The sequence below is a fragment of the Saccharomycopsis crataegensis genome (genome assembly GCF_037102585.1).
Source record: "Saccharomycopsis crataegensis DNA, jcf7180000000077, whole genome shotgun sequence".
Classification (NCBI taxonomy): domain Eukaryota; kingdom Fungi; phylum Ascomycota; class Saccharomycetes; order Ascoideales; family Saccharomycopsidaceae; genus Saccharomycopsis; species Saccharomycopsis crataegensis.
Window position 1 is genome coordinate 724517 of NW_027043824.1, and position 17635 is coordinate 742151.

The 17635-nt window shown below is 35.3% G+C and overlaps 5 protein-coding genes across 5 annotated transcripts; 3 read left to right on the forward strand and 2 right to left on the reverse strand. All coding sequences in view use genetic code 12, as the record gives it.

Moving 5' to 3' along the window:
• Window positions 1-23: 23 nt before the first annotated feature.
• On the forward strand, window positions 24-659 carry DASC09_028560 (uncharacterized protein; the record flags this gene model as incomplete). The annotated part of the gene is made up of 1 exon (XM_064996459.1): window positions 24-659. One exon carries the CDS (start codon window positions 24-26, stop codon window positions 657-659), a length of 636 nt encoding a protein of 211 aa, XP_064852531.1.
• Window positions 660-1949: 1290 nt separating this feature from the next.
• Window positions 1950-2846, reverse strand: DASC09_028570 (SUR7/PalI family protein; the record flags this gene model as incomplete). Its single annotated transcript, XM_064996460.1, has 1 exon — window positions 1950-2846. One exon carries the CDS (start codon window positions 2844-2846, stop codon window positions 1950-1952), a length of 897 nt encoding a protein of 298 aa, XP_064852532.1.
• A 2179-nt stretch (window positions 2847-5025) lies between these two features.
• On the reverse strand, window positions 5026-6214 carry DASC09_028580 (uncharacterized protein; the record flags this gene model as incomplete). Its single annotated transcript, XM_064996461.1, has 2 exons — window positions 5026-6170; window positions 6196-6214. 2 exons carry the CDS (start codon window positions 6212-6214, stop codon window positions 5026-5028), a joined length of 1164 nt encoding a protein of 387 aa, XP_064852533.1.
• A 1337-nt stretch (window positions 6215-7551) lies between these two features.
• DASC09_028590 (uncharacterized protein) lies at window positions 7552-8741 on the forward strand (the record flags this gene model as incomplete). The annotated part of the gene is made up of 2 exons (XM_064996462.1): window positions 7552-8679; window positions 8721-8741. 2 exons carry the CDS (start codon window positions 7552-7554, stop codon window positions 8739-8741), a joined length of 1149 nt encoding a protein of 382 aa, XP_064852534.1.
• A 5875-nt stretch (window positions 8742-14616) lies between these two features.
• On the forward strand, window positions 14617-16608 carry DASC09_028600 (leucine-rich repeat domain-containing protein; the record flags this gene model as incomplete). The annotated part of the gene is made up of 1 exon (XM_064996463.1): window positions 14617-16608. One exon carries the CDS (start codon window positions 14617-14619, stop codon window positions 16606-16608), a length of 1992 nt encoding a protein of 663 aa, XP_064852535.1.
• Window positions 16609-17635: the final 1027 nt, after the last annotated feature.

Sequence of the window (17635 nt, forward strand, 5' to 3'; positions counted from 1 at the left end):
ATTTCTTTTTATTCATTGTAAAAATGTTCTTTTCTTCATTTGCTCATAAGTCTGCTAAATCCACAAGCGGAAAAGCTAAATGCTCATTGCCAATCGGCATAAGGATATCTTCGCATTGGAAGAGGGAACAACCTGAATCAACCTATGAGCACTATCAAAAAATTCTTCATCACCACTATCCATTTGAAATATTTGCAGACTTCCGTACATGGGTGGTAAAAACTTATCAATATTATTACCAAGAAGAGTATAGAAAAGAGCATTGTGAGCAAGAATTGAAACTGCTATTCCAAAGAAAGATTGATATTGAACAGAGCAACAGTCAATGGGAAATCAAAGAATGTGATGAGCTGATAGGAGTATTCGAGGAGTTTTCCAAATTAAATTTGAATAAAGATAATATGCCATCTTCATCATCATCGACCATTGATGATGACAGTTCAGTGACAGTTGAATTAGATCAGAATGAGTTCCGAGAATGCCAACGAGAGAAAATCATTGAAAATTCCTACAACATTGACTTCTCAGCTTTTCAAAAAGAGGGCCACAAGTTCAATCCTAACGTTTTTCACGTTGATTACAAAGTGATAGAAGCGAGACGAAGACTAGACAGAGATTATTTTGCCGACGACTTGACTTTTTTCCCTTTTCAATATTGATTCTATTTAGAAAAAAGAAACAAGAAATTAGATATTGTCATAGTTGCTGGATTATTTTAGAGAAAATATTAATTGATTATATACCTTCAGAGAAAATATTTTCTAATTATATATCTTTGAAAAAAATATAACCTGCTTTAAAAATATTATTTAGCCTATTACATATACAATTAAATAAATGAACCGAATTTTTGTTCTCTTTGAAAGCTTTTAGGAACCAAACTAATATAATTTTGAGGATATATTATTACAAAAAAATATATATATCTAACAGCTACCATTTTGTGCAATATTTGAATACTCATCGGTTTTCTTGGTCTCCAATGTAATTTGATGTTACAACTTGGGAACATGTAAAGTAAAATAGAAAATCATATTTTGATATATATAATATAATATATAATATATATTATAAAATCATAAAACAAAGAAATTCAGAGTGATCCTCAATCAGATCAAAAGCAACCAGCTAAAAAAAAATGAAGATATTAGGACAACACTGGTAATTAATGAGTGGTATCATCAACCAAGGAAAGCAAAACAAACTGACTAACATAACGAATAGTCCCAGACTAAATGATTACTTCTTTGAGCATCCAGAGCAGTCACAGGAGCAAGAAGAGCATAGACCAGAGCAAGAACATTGGCAAGAGCATGATGAGCATTGACAGGTCCCAGCGGTGCAGGTACAAGGCTTAATAGAGGAGCAAGAGCAAGTGGACGACATTGTGGTAAAGCTGATAAATGAGATTAATAATAATTTGCTGTTTTGTTATTTTGAATCTTTGAAGTAGAAGAAAAAAATTTTACGATAATAATGATAATAATTTTTTCATTTTTCTAAGGCCCCTTTTATATTAATATTTTTGCGATTTTTTCGCTTTCTTCAAGCACTGGCATGCAATAAAGCACAAAACGCTCAATCTGCTTTATTATTTTCAACAAAACTTGAATCAAGTTAATGATTTGAATAAAGTGATTACGAATCATTTTATTTTTTTGCTTTTGAAGTGCTAACAAGGCATCAATACTTAGCATTCCATTAAACTTTGAACATGTCAGAGGAATAAGATATAATTCTCCAACTATTTACACAAAGCAAATATAGCAGGAAATCAACAGTAGAATTTGAAAGATATATAACAAAAAATATTAATAGAGCCACAATAGTAATATCACCTCTAACTCCTTATAAAGGCTATAGAAAAAGAAGAAGAAGAAAAAAAAGGATATTAGATTAGATTAGAATTCAAAGGCAAATACAACATAACGAATTAAATCCCACACAGTCTAAATCTCTTCCTCAAGCTTCTTATTTTTCTTGATACTGAAGAATTTTATTGCCCGACTTTTGGCTGCTGGTTGCTCAGCAGGAGCTTCGTTGGTACCATAAGGATTCTCGTACGCTACAGGCTGGCTAGTAGAAGGTCCAACGCCTGCTCCTACGCCCAGCTGGTCTGGCAAAGGAACGTTTGTTGAAACTGACTTCTTAGGTTCGTTGGTAAACATGCTCTCATCAGTTCCAAGACCGGCCTTAGACCTTCTATAGTACTCTCTGACAAATGAGCCAAACGTTGCCACTAAGGTAATAAGATTGCACACGGCTGAGGTCCACAAAAAGCCCATCAAAATTGAGCCAATGCTTGAATTCGAAAAATGTTTTTTTGTCATAGCAATTGCCGCGGTAAGGAGGGCGGCAGCACCAAAGTTAAAGATAGTTGCCCCTAGAGAGAAAAATGAGGTGAGAGCTTGAGCATGATGCGAGCAAATGGTGACGCTAGCCAAAATAACACAAATCACCGAGAACGCCAAAGTGACGAACAAAAGCCCCCAACCAACTCTGGATAAGTAGTAGAGCGAGTTCTTGTTGTTAATAAAATAGCTAGGAACCCCGTCCTCGGTTTGAAAGTTGTTGACAGGAGAAATTGGAACCGCTGGCCCTAACCCAGTGCAATTTTTTGTGTGTGAATTGATTTGCTCACAAACTCCCCAATAGGTCCATCTGGTTCTTGCTGGGGCCCCAGAAATGCTTGAAGTATCAGCTTCCACCCAATAGAAGCGGTTCAAGGGAGTTGATGGGTTCTTGGAGGAGCCTGATAAGATGATAAAAAACAAAAACAATGTGGCAGCAGCAGAGAATATGAGAGCCACTACCCCTGATCTAATATGGAATCTATTCGGAACCATTTCTGAGGTTTCTTTGCTCTGAAAAATAAAAACAGCAATAACAACTACTAGCAAACAACAACCAGTAACTAAGTAAAGGTATTTATTTTTTGCACAGTGATGACGAGCTGGAGGATTAAATAGGAGAAAATCGGCGAAGAAATTGAGGATGACCCAATATATATATTTGTAAATAAACAAAATAGCAAGGGTACAAGAAAAGCATTGCCAAAAGCAAACAATCGAAGATAACCCGCAGTAATGGCTCCCGCAGCATTTCCTTTTTTTTTTTTTGACGTACGCACGTGATTTTTGTGAGACAATTGTATATGGCCAGATAGATTACTATGATAAACAATTAAAAAACAACAACAATAATATCATGTTGTGGTTTAATCGAGAATAGCTGAAGCTTATTTAGAGCAATTATAAATTGTTTACACAAAACTTGTAAGACTAGCACAAGAATTTCAGTAACTCTGTTAATATGACATGAAGCGAGAATAAAACTACAATTGTAGTGGTTCTGAGATTTCAAAAACACTGTCAGTAGTTAGTAGACATGATGATCCTATTCATTTCTAAATATTCACAGCTTTTTTAAATAGCGCGCAACTATTCTGTACAAACATAAATAATTGGGGTTACAGGCTGTCAATAAGTTGGTACAGGAGGGTAATGCTCGGCTTATTGATGTATTTAGAAGTACGTATGGCGTGGCTAATTATAACATGTCTATGAATAAATTGTGAAATTAGCGACGTTTTGGCAGTTTCTCTTCCAAAAATGAAAATGAAATGTGCGTTGTTTTATTCCTATTATTGTTTGAAACAAAAGAGAATAAATACTGCAATGTAGCTGGCCGTCTTTATAACATCATACATATTTGTACATTGTTCATCAATTACATATCGTAGGACGTCATACACTATTAGCAGCAGGATCTTCAAACAGCTCATTAGCTAACCTAATCAAATTAGATACAGCGACCTCTGACCTTGTGAAGTTTCAGTCAGCATTTAGTGAAGAAAAAAGACATATCAAAAAACTAGCACTTCTCGTCTTCATCCTGATTAATGTCTTCAAAATTATTGCTCTTTCCTCTTTAATAGACGCATTGTTTAATTTTTTTCATTGAAAAACTCAAAAATACCGGCAGTGATAGCGATATGTTTAAAATATATGATTTCATTAGAATTAGAGTCAGGTAATAATAAATATTATTCTTTTAAGGGACTCGAACCTGGTTCAAGTGTATGTTAGAATTCTACAGGTCTACAAAGTACTTCAATATTTATACAAAGGCGAAAAAAACGCAGTCACGTACAATAACAAACACTTTAGATAATAAACTTAAATATAAGGATAGTAGTAAGGACAAACAGCACGACATCTAGCAACCTTAAACCAATAATGGCTGTAAATATAATCTTGATAGCAACGACTATAATATTTTATTAGTAGAGATCTAATGGTCTGGTTCCTAGTATAAGACCTAAAGATCCCTTGATTTTAAGATCTTGGAAAAACAACATCAGAGCACTTTTACCACAAGAGTTGATTACTGTACATAAGAGAAGAGTCAGGCATTTTTCACTTTGGAAAAACATCGTTCCACTATATTACACAAAATCACATAAAGTGCCCTTAATTTAAGTGATAGACAAAACCAAACTATTAGAGCTTACAATTTACTTAAAGCTACATTTCAAAAGTATATTGAATTGAGTCGTAAAAGAATTTAAAGGCAAACAATTAAGCATACTGGCTATACAAAGAAAAAGTGAAGCAAAGAAAAATAAAGATCAACAGAAAAGCCAGATGGAACAGAACTTTATCAAGGAATCAAATAGAACAGTACTTCCCCAGAGAATAGAAAGAGAAGTCACCAGATAATCTTTGAAGAGTATCTATGAAGAGTATTGAAAGATTGGAAAAATCAAAAAACAGGTCAAGACAACATATCAAATTGGAGATGACACGACAATGAGAAAACTGAATAGCAAAAAGTAAAAAACAAAATTTTGAAAACCCGAATGGAAAACACAACTAATAGTCAGTACGCAGAGACTTTGGGACAAAGGTTCGTCGTGGTTGCATCTATTTGAGTGCGAACAACGAAGATGCTACAAAAAGCCTCGAGTTCTGACCTTGTGATAATTCCAACTATCGTCAAGCGAAGAAAAGACCAAGCAAAAAACTAACACCCATAGTCCTCCTGATCAACTTCTTCAAACTGGCCATCTATGAACAAGAAAATCTTATCATTTTCCTGGTAGCCAAGCAAACCGGTGTCTATATGCCTGAAGTAAAGAATGTTACTATTTTTTGAGTCCACTGAAAATAAGCAGCCTTCATATTCAACACACTCACCACCACCATCATCATCATCATCATCATCATCATCATCATCATCATTATCTTCTTCTTCTTCTTCTTCTTCTTCTTCTTCTTCTTCTTCTTCTTCTTCTTCTTCTTCTTCTTCTTCTTCTTCTTCTTCTTCTTCTTCTTCTTCTTCTTCTTCTTCTTCTTCCTCCTGATCGTCGTCTTCATCTTCAGTACTTGCAACTATTGATAATTCAACAGACACAGCACGCTGCTGGTTAATCTCAAAACTATCTGCAATTATTAACTCTTTACTCAGATCATTATCATTACCAGAAAAGACTTCAGAGCTACTATCTGATGAGCCTAAAGTGGTTCCCTCAATCTCAATTTCCATAATCTGCTTAGATTCTTGTCTTTGTGAGATTATTTTGTGTCGCTTCGCAATCTCGTTTTCCATTTGTGCAATATTATTTTGCAACAACACTATGAGCTCTGTTGTTTCCTTGGATGCAGATTCGTCAACATACCCGAATAATGGTTTAATTTGCAAAATAAATATGAACACCACTAAGATTTTGAAACCAGCATCAATGGAGAAGTAACCTAAAACATCTGTCAAGGTTGGTACCTTTGCAACAGGAAGACCATACTCAACTAATTCGACAACCGCACCTCTCAAAGCTGCCACGATATTGACATCTGATTTCCCAATTGGGGTTCGGTACCCGTTAAATTCGGCAGCGACAAACTCATTCATTTGAATCGGTTTGGAGTGTGTTTGTGTAACTCCACTGGTACACAAAACAGCACTTGAGCTCAAGGAGATTGCGGCATCAGTCAATGGTCCTTCGGCAACATCGTCAACAGCAGCAAAGTCAAGAGAATATGGTAACAGGGTGGAATTAAATAGCCCTCCGGTGGTCAAGAATACGGAATCAAGGGCTGCAACATGGGAAAACACAAAGGAAGAGCGCAAATTGTCTTCGGCATTGTAGTTTGGTAAAGTATCAACGCGGGCTAAAAAAGGGGTTAGTTTATCAACCAGTGGTGTTTTGGATCATTTTGTGTAATTAGGAGTAAATGATATTATGAGCTACAAGAAACGAGATGTTTTGCTCACAATAAAATCGTGGCAAGCCACTAAAGAACTGCCACAACCCTAAGAGGGTAGCAGTAAGCACAGTCAAAAACATCATGATTAAGAAATGCTGGTAAATATTATTAAAAAAATGAGAATAAACTTGTTTTAATAACTATTAAGTCTTTGAAGTTTGGAAAAAAGAGTAAAAGAAAAAAGAATTGAGTTGGAAAAAAAAAAGTTGGCCTAGGAGGTATATTTATATTTTCTGCATAGCTAAATTGTAAACGGCCACAAAATCAACCGAAGTCACACAAAAACAGAATAGCAGTCAGAAATGCGAAAACAGTGTTTTGAATAGACCAGAATCCAACTCCTACATTGATATTGCAGTATTCTGTATCTATAGTGTCATTAAAGTCTGTCAGGAAGGCTGACTTAATACAAAGGTCGCTTCAAATATGAGCTCCATAAGGTCATTATTATGCAATTGCACTGCAGAAAAAAATTCAGCAACAGTTCGATATTACACAGACTCAGTTGGATAACAAGCCACTAGAAGATATACACATTAAAATATCGGGAATGGATTTTCCAGCCAGGAAGGCTTCACTTAGCTCATTATTATTCTAGAGAAAACATGTTGGTGTGAAGATGTCATCCGTGGTGTACTGGTTTCATGCAATATTTTATGTCCGTTAGCACTAAACTCTCAACATGTTTCAACCTACAAAAGTGGAAGAAGCGGAGTAATAAGTGACACCAAGTGGATATTTCAATAGATTACGCCATGTTATATTAGTTTGCTGGTTTGTTATCCGATGCTCGCATGTATAAATCGTATAAATAATAAATAAAGAGTTATGGTGTGCTTTTTTTTTTTTTTTTATTATTTTTTTGTGTTTGTGCTTCGTTGTATGCAACTTTTCAGTTTACATTATAGACACATGCTCAGATGACTCTGAGTTTGTGGCATTTTCTGAGCTGTTACACAAAAATGAGTAGCACACATTATAATATTCCCTGATTTTCAAAGTAGAGCCAAGAAACTTCTTCCTCTAAAAATATTTCCTACGTTCAACACACCAAACCAAAACTGCTTTCAATCTACACCAAAACCAAAATCTTCAGATTTTTAGTGATTACATTGAAAACATTTACTCACATTATCGGTAGGTTATTATTCAGACACAGTTATTTTTTCTTTTGATGATCTTCCCTACTCAACAAGTATCAGCTTTTTTTTTTTTGAGATAAGTTACACAAACTAACAGTTCACCAGCAATGACACAACCAACACCAACAACACCACCATCAACTATGGGAACTTCCATTTCTCGCCAGTTATCACAAGAGTCCGACACTGTCATTTCCATAGACATCCCAAAAGACATCGAGTCCTCTATTTGCCCGAATGTTTCGCCAGTTAAGAGAGTGTCAACTTACTTCAGAAAGATGTCTTCCAAGATTTTCAGTTTCTTGCAACATACTTCCAGGCAGGCTGATGACATTTCAAAACAATTATCATTCAGAAAACCTTTGATCGCTTCTTCTTCTTCTTCTTCTTCTTCTTCTTCTTCTTCTTCTTCTTCTTCTTCTTCTTCTTCTTCTTCTTCTTCTTCTTCTGCTTCTTTGTCGGTTGAGGAATCAAACCATTCACCTGTTATAGGAACCTGGTTCGCACCTTCATCTGATTTTGCTTCCTCATTCCCAGTAAAATCTCTTCAAGCCTCATTGATAGATTCTTATCTCATTTCAGCCTACGGCGCCGAAGCCAGATCTTTTTCAAATGAACCTGTTCTTTCTCCAGCCATTGTTGATCCACCGATAGCAGCGTCACCAAAATTGCCACAACAGCAACCAGTTGAAGAACACAGTCCAGACAACTCTGTTTTGGTCCAGACTCTTAATCCAAATTATGATGAAGAGGTTGAAAGACTCAATTCTTATGACGCAGATTGCCAAAGTATCATTGGCCTCAGTGACAATTCCAGTTTGTCTTTCTATGACCAAATCAGGGAAAAGCAGACAAGAGTCATTAAATGGGAGCAGACCCACAATTTTGAAGTAGTCGAAAGAAAACCAAAGGTTAGAATCGTCATGGAACCTGTAGTTATAATGTATGAGGGGGAAGAAAAAGGTAAAGCCTCAAGAATCAATCAGAAAACCAAGGAACTTTTGGCAAAATTATTCGACAAAAAAGCAAGAGCTGAAAGAAAAAATGAAAAGCAAATGATGAAGAAGATGAAAAGAGAAAGAAAGCAACAGTTAATGGAGGAAAAGAGACACAGAAAATTGGAAAAAAGGGAAGCGAAAAACAGGGCCAAGCAAGAGGGGAAAAAAGTAAAGAAATTAAAGAATTTAGGGAACAAGCTTGCCAAAAGTTGCACAAAGGTCTCTGGTAAACTTGAAGAAGCAGGGAATGAAATCGCCAGAAGCCGTACAAAGGTGCCTGGTAAAATTGGAGAATCAAGAAACAAAATTGCCAGAAGTTACACAAAGATGGCTGATAAAATTGAAAAATCAGGAGACCAATTGGCACAAAAATTTAAAAAGGTTTCTGAAAGGTTTAAATCTTGCCAAATCCCAACCATTGTTCCTGTCAAGAATTCAAGGGAAATTAAAAAATCAGCAGCCCCCTTTTCCGCAGTGAAACGTTGCTTGAAACCTTTACAGCACTACCCAATCATGCCAAGAAAGTCTGAATTGAAAGATCAAAGTTCTGTTTTGAACAAGGCTCAAGAAACTGCCAATGTTAACAAAAGAGGTGTTCAATCAGCGAAACAAGGTGCCAATGTTAACAAAAGAGATATTCAATCAGCAAAGCAAAATCCTGTTTTGAACAAGGCTCAAGAAACTGCCAATGTTAACAAAAGAGGTGTTCAATCAGCGAAGCAAGGTGCCAATGTTAACAAAAGAGATATTCAATCAGCAAAGCAAAATCCTGTTTTGAACAAGGCTCAAGAAACTGCCAATGTTAACAAAAGAGGTGTTCAATCAGCGAAGCAATGTGCCAATGTTAACAAAAGAGATATTCAATCAGCGAAGCAATGTGCCAATGTTAACAAAAGAGATATTCAATCAGCAAAGCAAAATCCTGTTTTGAACAAGGCTCAAGAAACTGCCAATGTTAACAAAAGAGGTGTTCAATCAGCGAAGCAATGTGCCAATGTTAACAAAAGAGATATTCAATCAGCAAAGCAAAATCCTGTTTTGAACAAGGCTCAAGAAACTGCCAATGTTAACAAAAGAGGTGTTCAATCAGCGAAGCAAGGTGCCAATGTTAACAAAAGAGATATTCAATCAGCAAAGCAAAATCCTGTTTTGAACAAGGCTCAAGAAACTGCCAATGTTAACAAAAGAGGTGTTCAATCAGCGAAGCAATGTGCCAATGTTAACAAAAGAGATATTCAATCAGCAAAGCAAAATCCTGTTTTGAACAAGGCTCAAGAAACTGCCAATGTTAACAAAAGAGGTGTTCAATCAGCGAAGCAAGGTGCCAATGTTAACAAAAGAGATATTCAATCAGCAAAGCAAAATCCTGTTTTGAACAAGGCTCAAGAAACTGCCAATGTTAACAAAAGAGGTGTTCAATCAGCGAAGCAAGGTGCCAATGTTAACAAAAGAGATATTCAATCAGCAAAGCAAAATCCTGTTTTGAACAAGGCTCAAGAAACTGCCAATGTTAACAAAAGACATGTTCAATCAGCGAAGCAAGGTGCCAATGTTAACAAAAGAGATATTCAATCAGCGAAGCAATGTGCCAATGTTAACAAAAGAGATATTCAATCAGCAAAGCAAAATCCTGTTTTGAACAAGGCTCAAGAAACTGCCAATGTTAACAAAAGAGGTGTTCAATCAGCGAAGCAATGTGCCAATGTTAACAAAAGAGATATTCAATCAGCAAAGCAAAATCCTGTTTTGAACAAGGCTCAAGAAACTGCCAATGTTAACAAAAGAGGTGTTCAATCAGCGAAGCAAGGTGCCAATGTTAACAAAAGAGATATTCAATCAGCAAAGCAAAATCCTGTTTTGAACAAGGCTCAAGAAACTGCCAATGTTAACAAAAGACATGTTCAATCAGCAAAACAAAATGCTGGTAGAGTTTCTTATTCGAAGGTCAACAAATTTGAAAATGAGGAAAGTGTCTTCCTTCCTCAACCAGTGAAAAAGGAACTAACGAAAGAGCTTCTACCAAAAATTGCGAACACTAAGCAGGAAAATAAAGTGCAACAAAATCCAAATCCACCTTTCAAACATGTTGTTCTTCCCACCGGCGAGTATGAAAAACTCGCGTATTTTGCCCACTTTTCCGAATATCTTTGGAAGGATATTGTGTTGTGCCACAAAACAGTGCAACAGGATTTGTCTCCAGCTATTATCAAGTCCAAAATTGAAGAAATGGTAGAATTGTACAATGGTCTCATTGGCAAACCAAACGGGCTTGAATTGTTTGGTCCAATGCAAAACTCAATGTCCAAGGATGTGATTGATGATGAAAATCGACTTGGCGAGACTTTGGGTGCGTCCTGTGATGCTTCGCTTATGAAATTGGCTGACATGTGTGCTGGATCTTCTGCGGCCTCGGCTCGTATGAACCTTTCCACTCCTGTCGCCGCCATTTCATCTGTGAGCAGAGCGGACTCTTCTAATGGTGCTCGTAAACCTGTTGGTAATTCAATTGAGGTGAAATTGGGAGGTTTTGATAAGACCTCAGGTCCATATTGTGATGCTCCGCTTGTGAACTTGGCTGACATGCGTGCTGGATCTTCTGCGGCCTCGGCTCGTATGAACCTTTCCACTCCTGTCGCCGTGAGTTCAACTAACGGTATCAACAATAAAAGGGGCCCTTCATCCAGAATTGGTCCCTTGAACAGACCTCCCATAATACCTACCTCTACCTCGGCTCGTATGAACCTTTCCACTCCTGTCGCCATAAATTCGTGTAGGCCACTCGAAAGACCGGCGATTATACCGCTAAGGTATATTGAGCGCAACTTCCACACTCTAAACCAATGAATTTTGCTGACATAAATAGTATTATGTCTTTGCCATTAACAGTTTAGTCTAACAATTTTCTATTTCTATTTTTCTTTTCTCTTGTTTTTTTTTTTTATCCCATTTGAACTATTTTTATCTGCTTTAATTGTTTTTAATTTAATGAAAAAATTATCCAAAGAATCATCTTCAGTGTATCTGAATTCCCCAATATCTTGTGGGAGTTGAAATACCTTCATCAGGCTGCACAGCGACATTAATGTGCACACAACATATCATCCCATTAGTGAACCGCATAACTTAAACGATAATAATAATACGTTAAATCTTCAAGAGCTTTAGTGATCATTATTCCTATCTTCAAAATCGCTTACCAGTAATATAATCGGCTTCTCACGATACAGTATGAGAGCACATTGGTTCTCTTGCCATCTATTCAAAATTCCTCATTTTTTCTTGAACTCCCGATAAATTGCCCTGATAAATATAGCATCTGGTATTATTATTTTAGCCTTGAAAATCACATCAATCTTTACTTGTTGCCTACTGGCGATTCTCTTAAATTTCAGCTCAAAGGAAAAATTTCACATATTTCAACATTTGGAAGTGGCATTCTTCAATATTGACAGAAAAGTTGGCTATCTTGAAATTCATCAAAGATGGTGCCACTCTGTCTGCAGATCCAGTTGCTAGAAACTATCGGTTTCAAAAAGAGAGCTTCCATCAAGCCTATTGTCGTTTTACAATAGCAGTAGACTTTTGCTATCAAAAGATATTCACAGAAATCAAAAAGCCTTGGATGGAAATTGCGAAACCTACTGGTCATTCCTAGCTCTCTACAATTCAGGCTCTTCTTCAATTCAACCAGACGTGATGTCTGCAGAGCACAAAAATAGAAAAAAAAGCACGCATTATCTTCGCGTTCATGGAATTGCTATTATTTGCCACCATTTATTTTAGCTTCTTGGGTGTTCACCCACAGTGACATATTCATTGGCCCCGCAATCAAAATTCCGGGACTCGACACGTTAACCATTTTGTCCAAGTGTTTGTTTTAGCTGAATAAAAGTTGTACTAGCAAGTTTAATAGTATCAAGTTTTATTCTTGATACCAGGGCAATACCAATTACTGGTGGGGTTTCTTTAGATGTTTTCTTTCGGGTTTTCACGTGAGATTATCACTAACAACCGAAGGGAGTACGATGAAGAGTTGACTTCGTAATCCAATCTCGATACTTATCTTTACCAACATCGAGTTAGATATATGATAAGAATATCAGATATTATTACCGTACTTGGTCTCAAGCTATCTTATCGGACACACAATTCAAACAAGTGGCTTATTTTTAGCAACTAGTTGTTAATCTCTATTAATAGTAATAAACCACAGAAGGTGAATATATATATAGTGAATAATAGTACATGAACGTGGTTTTCTTCTAAACATGAATAAAAAGTTATTAATAATAATAAACAATAAAAGTATGTTAGCATGATAAAATGTTAAGTAAGATCACCATATCCGCGATACATCTGTACAGCTCCTACCATACATTCGTTCCCATTTCTTGAAAACCATAATCACGTGATATTGTTGATATTATTATAGACATCCGGTTTTATAGAAAGTAGCACAGAATTATGGAAAAAATGAGTATAATTTGATTAAACTGAGTAGCTTAGAGGCTTATAGAGCCAGTCACATAAAAAAAAGAAAGGAATTAATATGAATTTTATATACTGTTGGTATGAATAATTAAAGTGCAATAGTATGAACTATTTTTCTTAGATGGTCTGAATAAATCCCGCTGCGGTGGTACGAAAAATACCGAGGGTCGGTATGAATTATTTTTTGCCACTGGTATGAACATTTCCGGTGGTTGGTACGAATAAAAAATGAAAACACTGTACTATAGTTCAGATGTGCGTAGGGGTAGGCACTAACGGAAAAACAAGACAAAACAAACAGAAAAAAAGAAGCAAAAGTGAATGCGAGGGATACATCATAACTGAAAATTGAAAATGATATAATCTCTATAAAGAATTTGTCATGTCCTGATAGAAATTACTCAGTTAACATTTGTGTTTAAGCCTAAGTGATTGTCTCTATATTTGATGCATAAGCAATTGACTTATCAAAAAATTAATACAGGTATCAGGTTTGGAGATTAGAAGAATTCCAACATTTCCGACTAGGATATGAAATAAAATTTTCTTCTTATAAGTAGCTGAAAACGGTAATGTTCTTAGCGTGTTGTTTACAACTATTGAATATTCAATGTTCATAATAAAAAGCCATAACATATATAGGAAAAATAGGAAAAAAATTATGATTTTAGAGAGTTCAACTTCTACGGCTTGGCATAGTGAAAAAAAGAAAATGAAATGAATTTTTTTTTATCCAGAATTCAAAAATGAGACATAAGATATTTCTGCACCAGGATAAAATCTCAGAGTATCAGGATTAGATCTAAATAGAAGTAGATATAGAACTTAAAACTTATTTTTATATCGAAATCACCTGGATTAGCTGGTTTTTGTGGTCATTGTTTTTTGTGATTATTTTTTATTGAAATAATAGAGGTACAGTCACAAACATCGTGTCTACCGAGACCACCTGAGCCTGCTAGATCACCTGGACTACCTGGATCAACTGGGCCATTACTTGGAGGAGAAGGTAGCGGTGCTGGGGATAATGATGGAGGTTGAGGTGGATCTTCATTGTATTTTTTGTGTTCAAGAGTGCAGTCTTTTTGAATTGGAGCCGCAGTTGCGGCAGATGCCAAAAAAATGGAAGAAATAACAGCAACAGAGAGCTTCCTTCATGTTGGTGTGGAACTATTAATGTTGTAAACAAGTGATGAGATTAAAATTATGATAATTATTGAATGTGAATTTGTAGAATTTTGGCCTCCTTATATAGATTATAATCTTTTTTTTTTTTTTTTGTGACTCCTCGGTGTATGGAATGTTAGAAATTTTATGTGTTGAAATGCCGAAATCTCTGCATATTGTTTGTTCTACGCCGGAGAAGGTGTCGGCATTTATGACACCGAAAGATTGTATTTTGTAGCTGTTTACGGGGATATTGGTATCGCTCGGTAAATTAGATAAAATGGATAAATTTATCTTTATCTTTTCATTTATTCTTTCTTATTTTTATTGAACATTATTTTCTGGTTTTTGTCTCATATTTCAATGCCTTCTTCTTCTGCATATGTTTAATGCAAATTTTGCAACTTCCTAATGCAGCACGAAATTTAATAATGATAATAAGTATGGTTGCTGCTTTCTTTTATTTTGTTTTTCTTTCTTCTATTTATCTCATCTCTATATAAAGTAACAGTCTCTGATAGATACTTGAAAATTCTATCAACAATTGCAATCATGTGCGCTGGAATTTCATGTTTCCCCGTAGAGAAACTACCAAACGAATTGATAATCACAGTATTGGAAACTTTAGATCCTTATAACATTCTATTTTTAATAAAATTTCTTCCATCTAGTCACAAAGTATACGAATGTTCTTTGTTTTTGTTGCTTCATACAATTCAGGTGTATTACGATAGTGAAAATAAGAAACTTGGGTGTTTTGAGGATATTTTCGAAATTGCGGACGAATATCATGATTGTACTCGTGGTCTGTTCAAAGAATTTATGAAGCCAATTTTCTTGATCCATTGCGAGAACCTTCCGAAAATTTTAAAATATCAATCAGCTATCAAAAAGCTCGTGATATGCGAAAGAAAGGACAGAATTGTTACTAGGGCACCGCCTCTAATAGATGACAAAAATTTTGAAATTATTCAGCTGTTCTTAAATAATTGTTCCAATATACACGAAGTTGAAAATGCTAGTGGCTTAAACCTCCGTTATCCTAACTTAACAGAAATTTTAAGCGAAACAGGAGAATATTCTCTGAAAACACATGATGGCTGCACTATTGTGTTAAGAAACTTGTCTCCAGAAATAAAACAGCTAAACATTAAATGGAAAAGAATTGCTTTTGACCTGAAAGCTTGTTTCCTCAAGTTAACTTATCTTGTGATAGAATTTCACCTGTTAAAGGACTTCAAAGATCTCCTAATCAATAGATATCGGTTCCCATCTTTGAAAAAACTGGTATTGCGTTGTGATAAACCTCATCATTTGGTATTGGTAGGTATGGGATTGGAAACTATGAACACAATCGACAGTTCCTGTTATGAAGCTATCAAGAAAATTCTCCCAAAGCAAGCAAATTTTTTGAAGTCTTTCAAACAAAATTTGGTGATCAACAGGTGTGGGACTTCGATGATCCTTGAGATTTTGCAAGATTGCAAAGCTTTAAAAACCATTGATCTATCTGGTAACCGTATTACATTAATTAACAATATGTTTTACAAATTTGAGAATCTAATCTCTCTAAAACTTGAATCTAACCATATTAGGAATATAAAAAACTTGAGCGGGCTTGTAAACTTGGAATGGTTGCTGGTAGCATATAAACAAATTGAAAGGGTTGAAAGTTTAGATTTGCCTAGGCTCAAGAGCTTGAGCATGAGTGGAAATCGATTAGAAGACGTTGGTTATTTGCATAGGCTAAAAAATCTGAAAGAATTGGGTATATCCTGTAATTCTTCACTTAAGAGCTTTAAGTGTTTATATCAACTCAAAACTCTTGTTATTCTACATTGTGATCGCGGATATGAGAATCAATACCATATAAACTTTGAAAGGCTACCAAAATTAAGAACCCTCAATACTGGTCTTAACTATCTTCAATTTAGTGAGCCCATAATCTTCCCTAATTTGGAGAAATTTGTTGTGAAAAATTATAAAAATCTAAGAATGTCTATTTTGAGTGCGAAGTTTCCTATTTTAAAGGAGTTGGATCTAACCGGAATCAAAATCAATGATATCACTCCTGTTGGTGATATGATACACTTGGAATTTTGTATGTTGTCTCATTCAGGGGTAAAGGACATAAGGTGCCTTGGAAAATGTGCCAAACTCAGAGAGCTTAACTTATCAGATAACCACATAATGTCAATTGATGGAATCCTGAATCTTAAATTTTTGGGGTTCCTTGATATTCAGTATAATAAGGAGGTTTATTGGGAAGATGTTGTTTTTAACTGGCCACTGATGACCTATTTGAATCTCTGTGGATGTAATATTCATCATTTTCCGAGTCTTGTTACTCCAAAATTACTAAAGTTAGATTTACTGTTTAATGCAAATCTATGGAGGGAGTTAGATCGATTGAAAGAGATTAAAAGTTTAAGATATTTGGTATTTAGACACATTTCTCCTGAGAAGATAAAAGAAGTTCCGGGCCAGATTGTCCGTTTGGAGTCTAGAAGTTACTATAGTTATTCAAATGAGATTACAATTTAATTTTTAACTCTTCATACTTATGTTATATGATTTTTATAAGAAAAAATGGGATATTGATCTTAATAATATGCAGGCTTCCGACATTCATGTCTAACTTTCCTCTTTCGCAGTATTATTTTTCTTAAGAAACTTTCATTTTAATAATAAAGAGCTGAAAGAAGGTTAATGAGTGGGAAGACTGCCATAATTTAGATAAATAAAAACTGATGAGAAAAATTTCAAAAGCCACAACTACATACTACTAAGGATACAATCACCTTCTCAAAGAAAAAAAGATTTTTTGGTAGATATTCCCTTCCGAGCGGTCGCCGTCTTATCTTTAGTGATTGTTGTACTGGCTTTTTTTTACAACCTAGGGCCAATCATGAAAATAATGGCAATTTACATGCTAGGGCGTAGTATGTCTCCATACTTGGGCTTCCGAATCCCCTGAATATGCAGTATTGTAGCAGATACAGAAGTAGAAACTGCCATAGATATAGATAGAAAAATTTTAGCGAAATTTTTCACGCTAAAAGAGCAAGATAGTCTTACAGTTTATGAATTTCGGGCTATGTATGTCTGCATCGTTGTCTGTACGGGGTTTGATATATTTTTACGATCCCTAGATTGGAAGGTGCACAGGAATAATCAAAAGTTTCACTTTTTCAATATTATTTTTATCTTATTATAATTTAAGGGTGTAAAAGCCACGGAGCTCGTTATTTTTTAGCATGTTATCATTACTTCGTTGGCGTCTTTTTTAAAAAAGTTAGTCGATTTTTATCGATGTGCCCCTTGCACATTTGATTATAGGCGCATCTATCTTCAAAATACCAATAATTTATATTATTCTGCCCTCACCGGATTGGAAGTGAAGGATAAGCGGGAGTTAGAGTTAGTTATCTTGTGATATTATGAAGTAATAATAATGAGTAGTTACAAGTTAGATTGGGGAATCGATGGTTTGTGTGTCGTTTATTCCAGCTTGGGATTAAATGACATCGGAGTTTATGATAAGACAAGTTCAGTCAATATCGAATGAGCT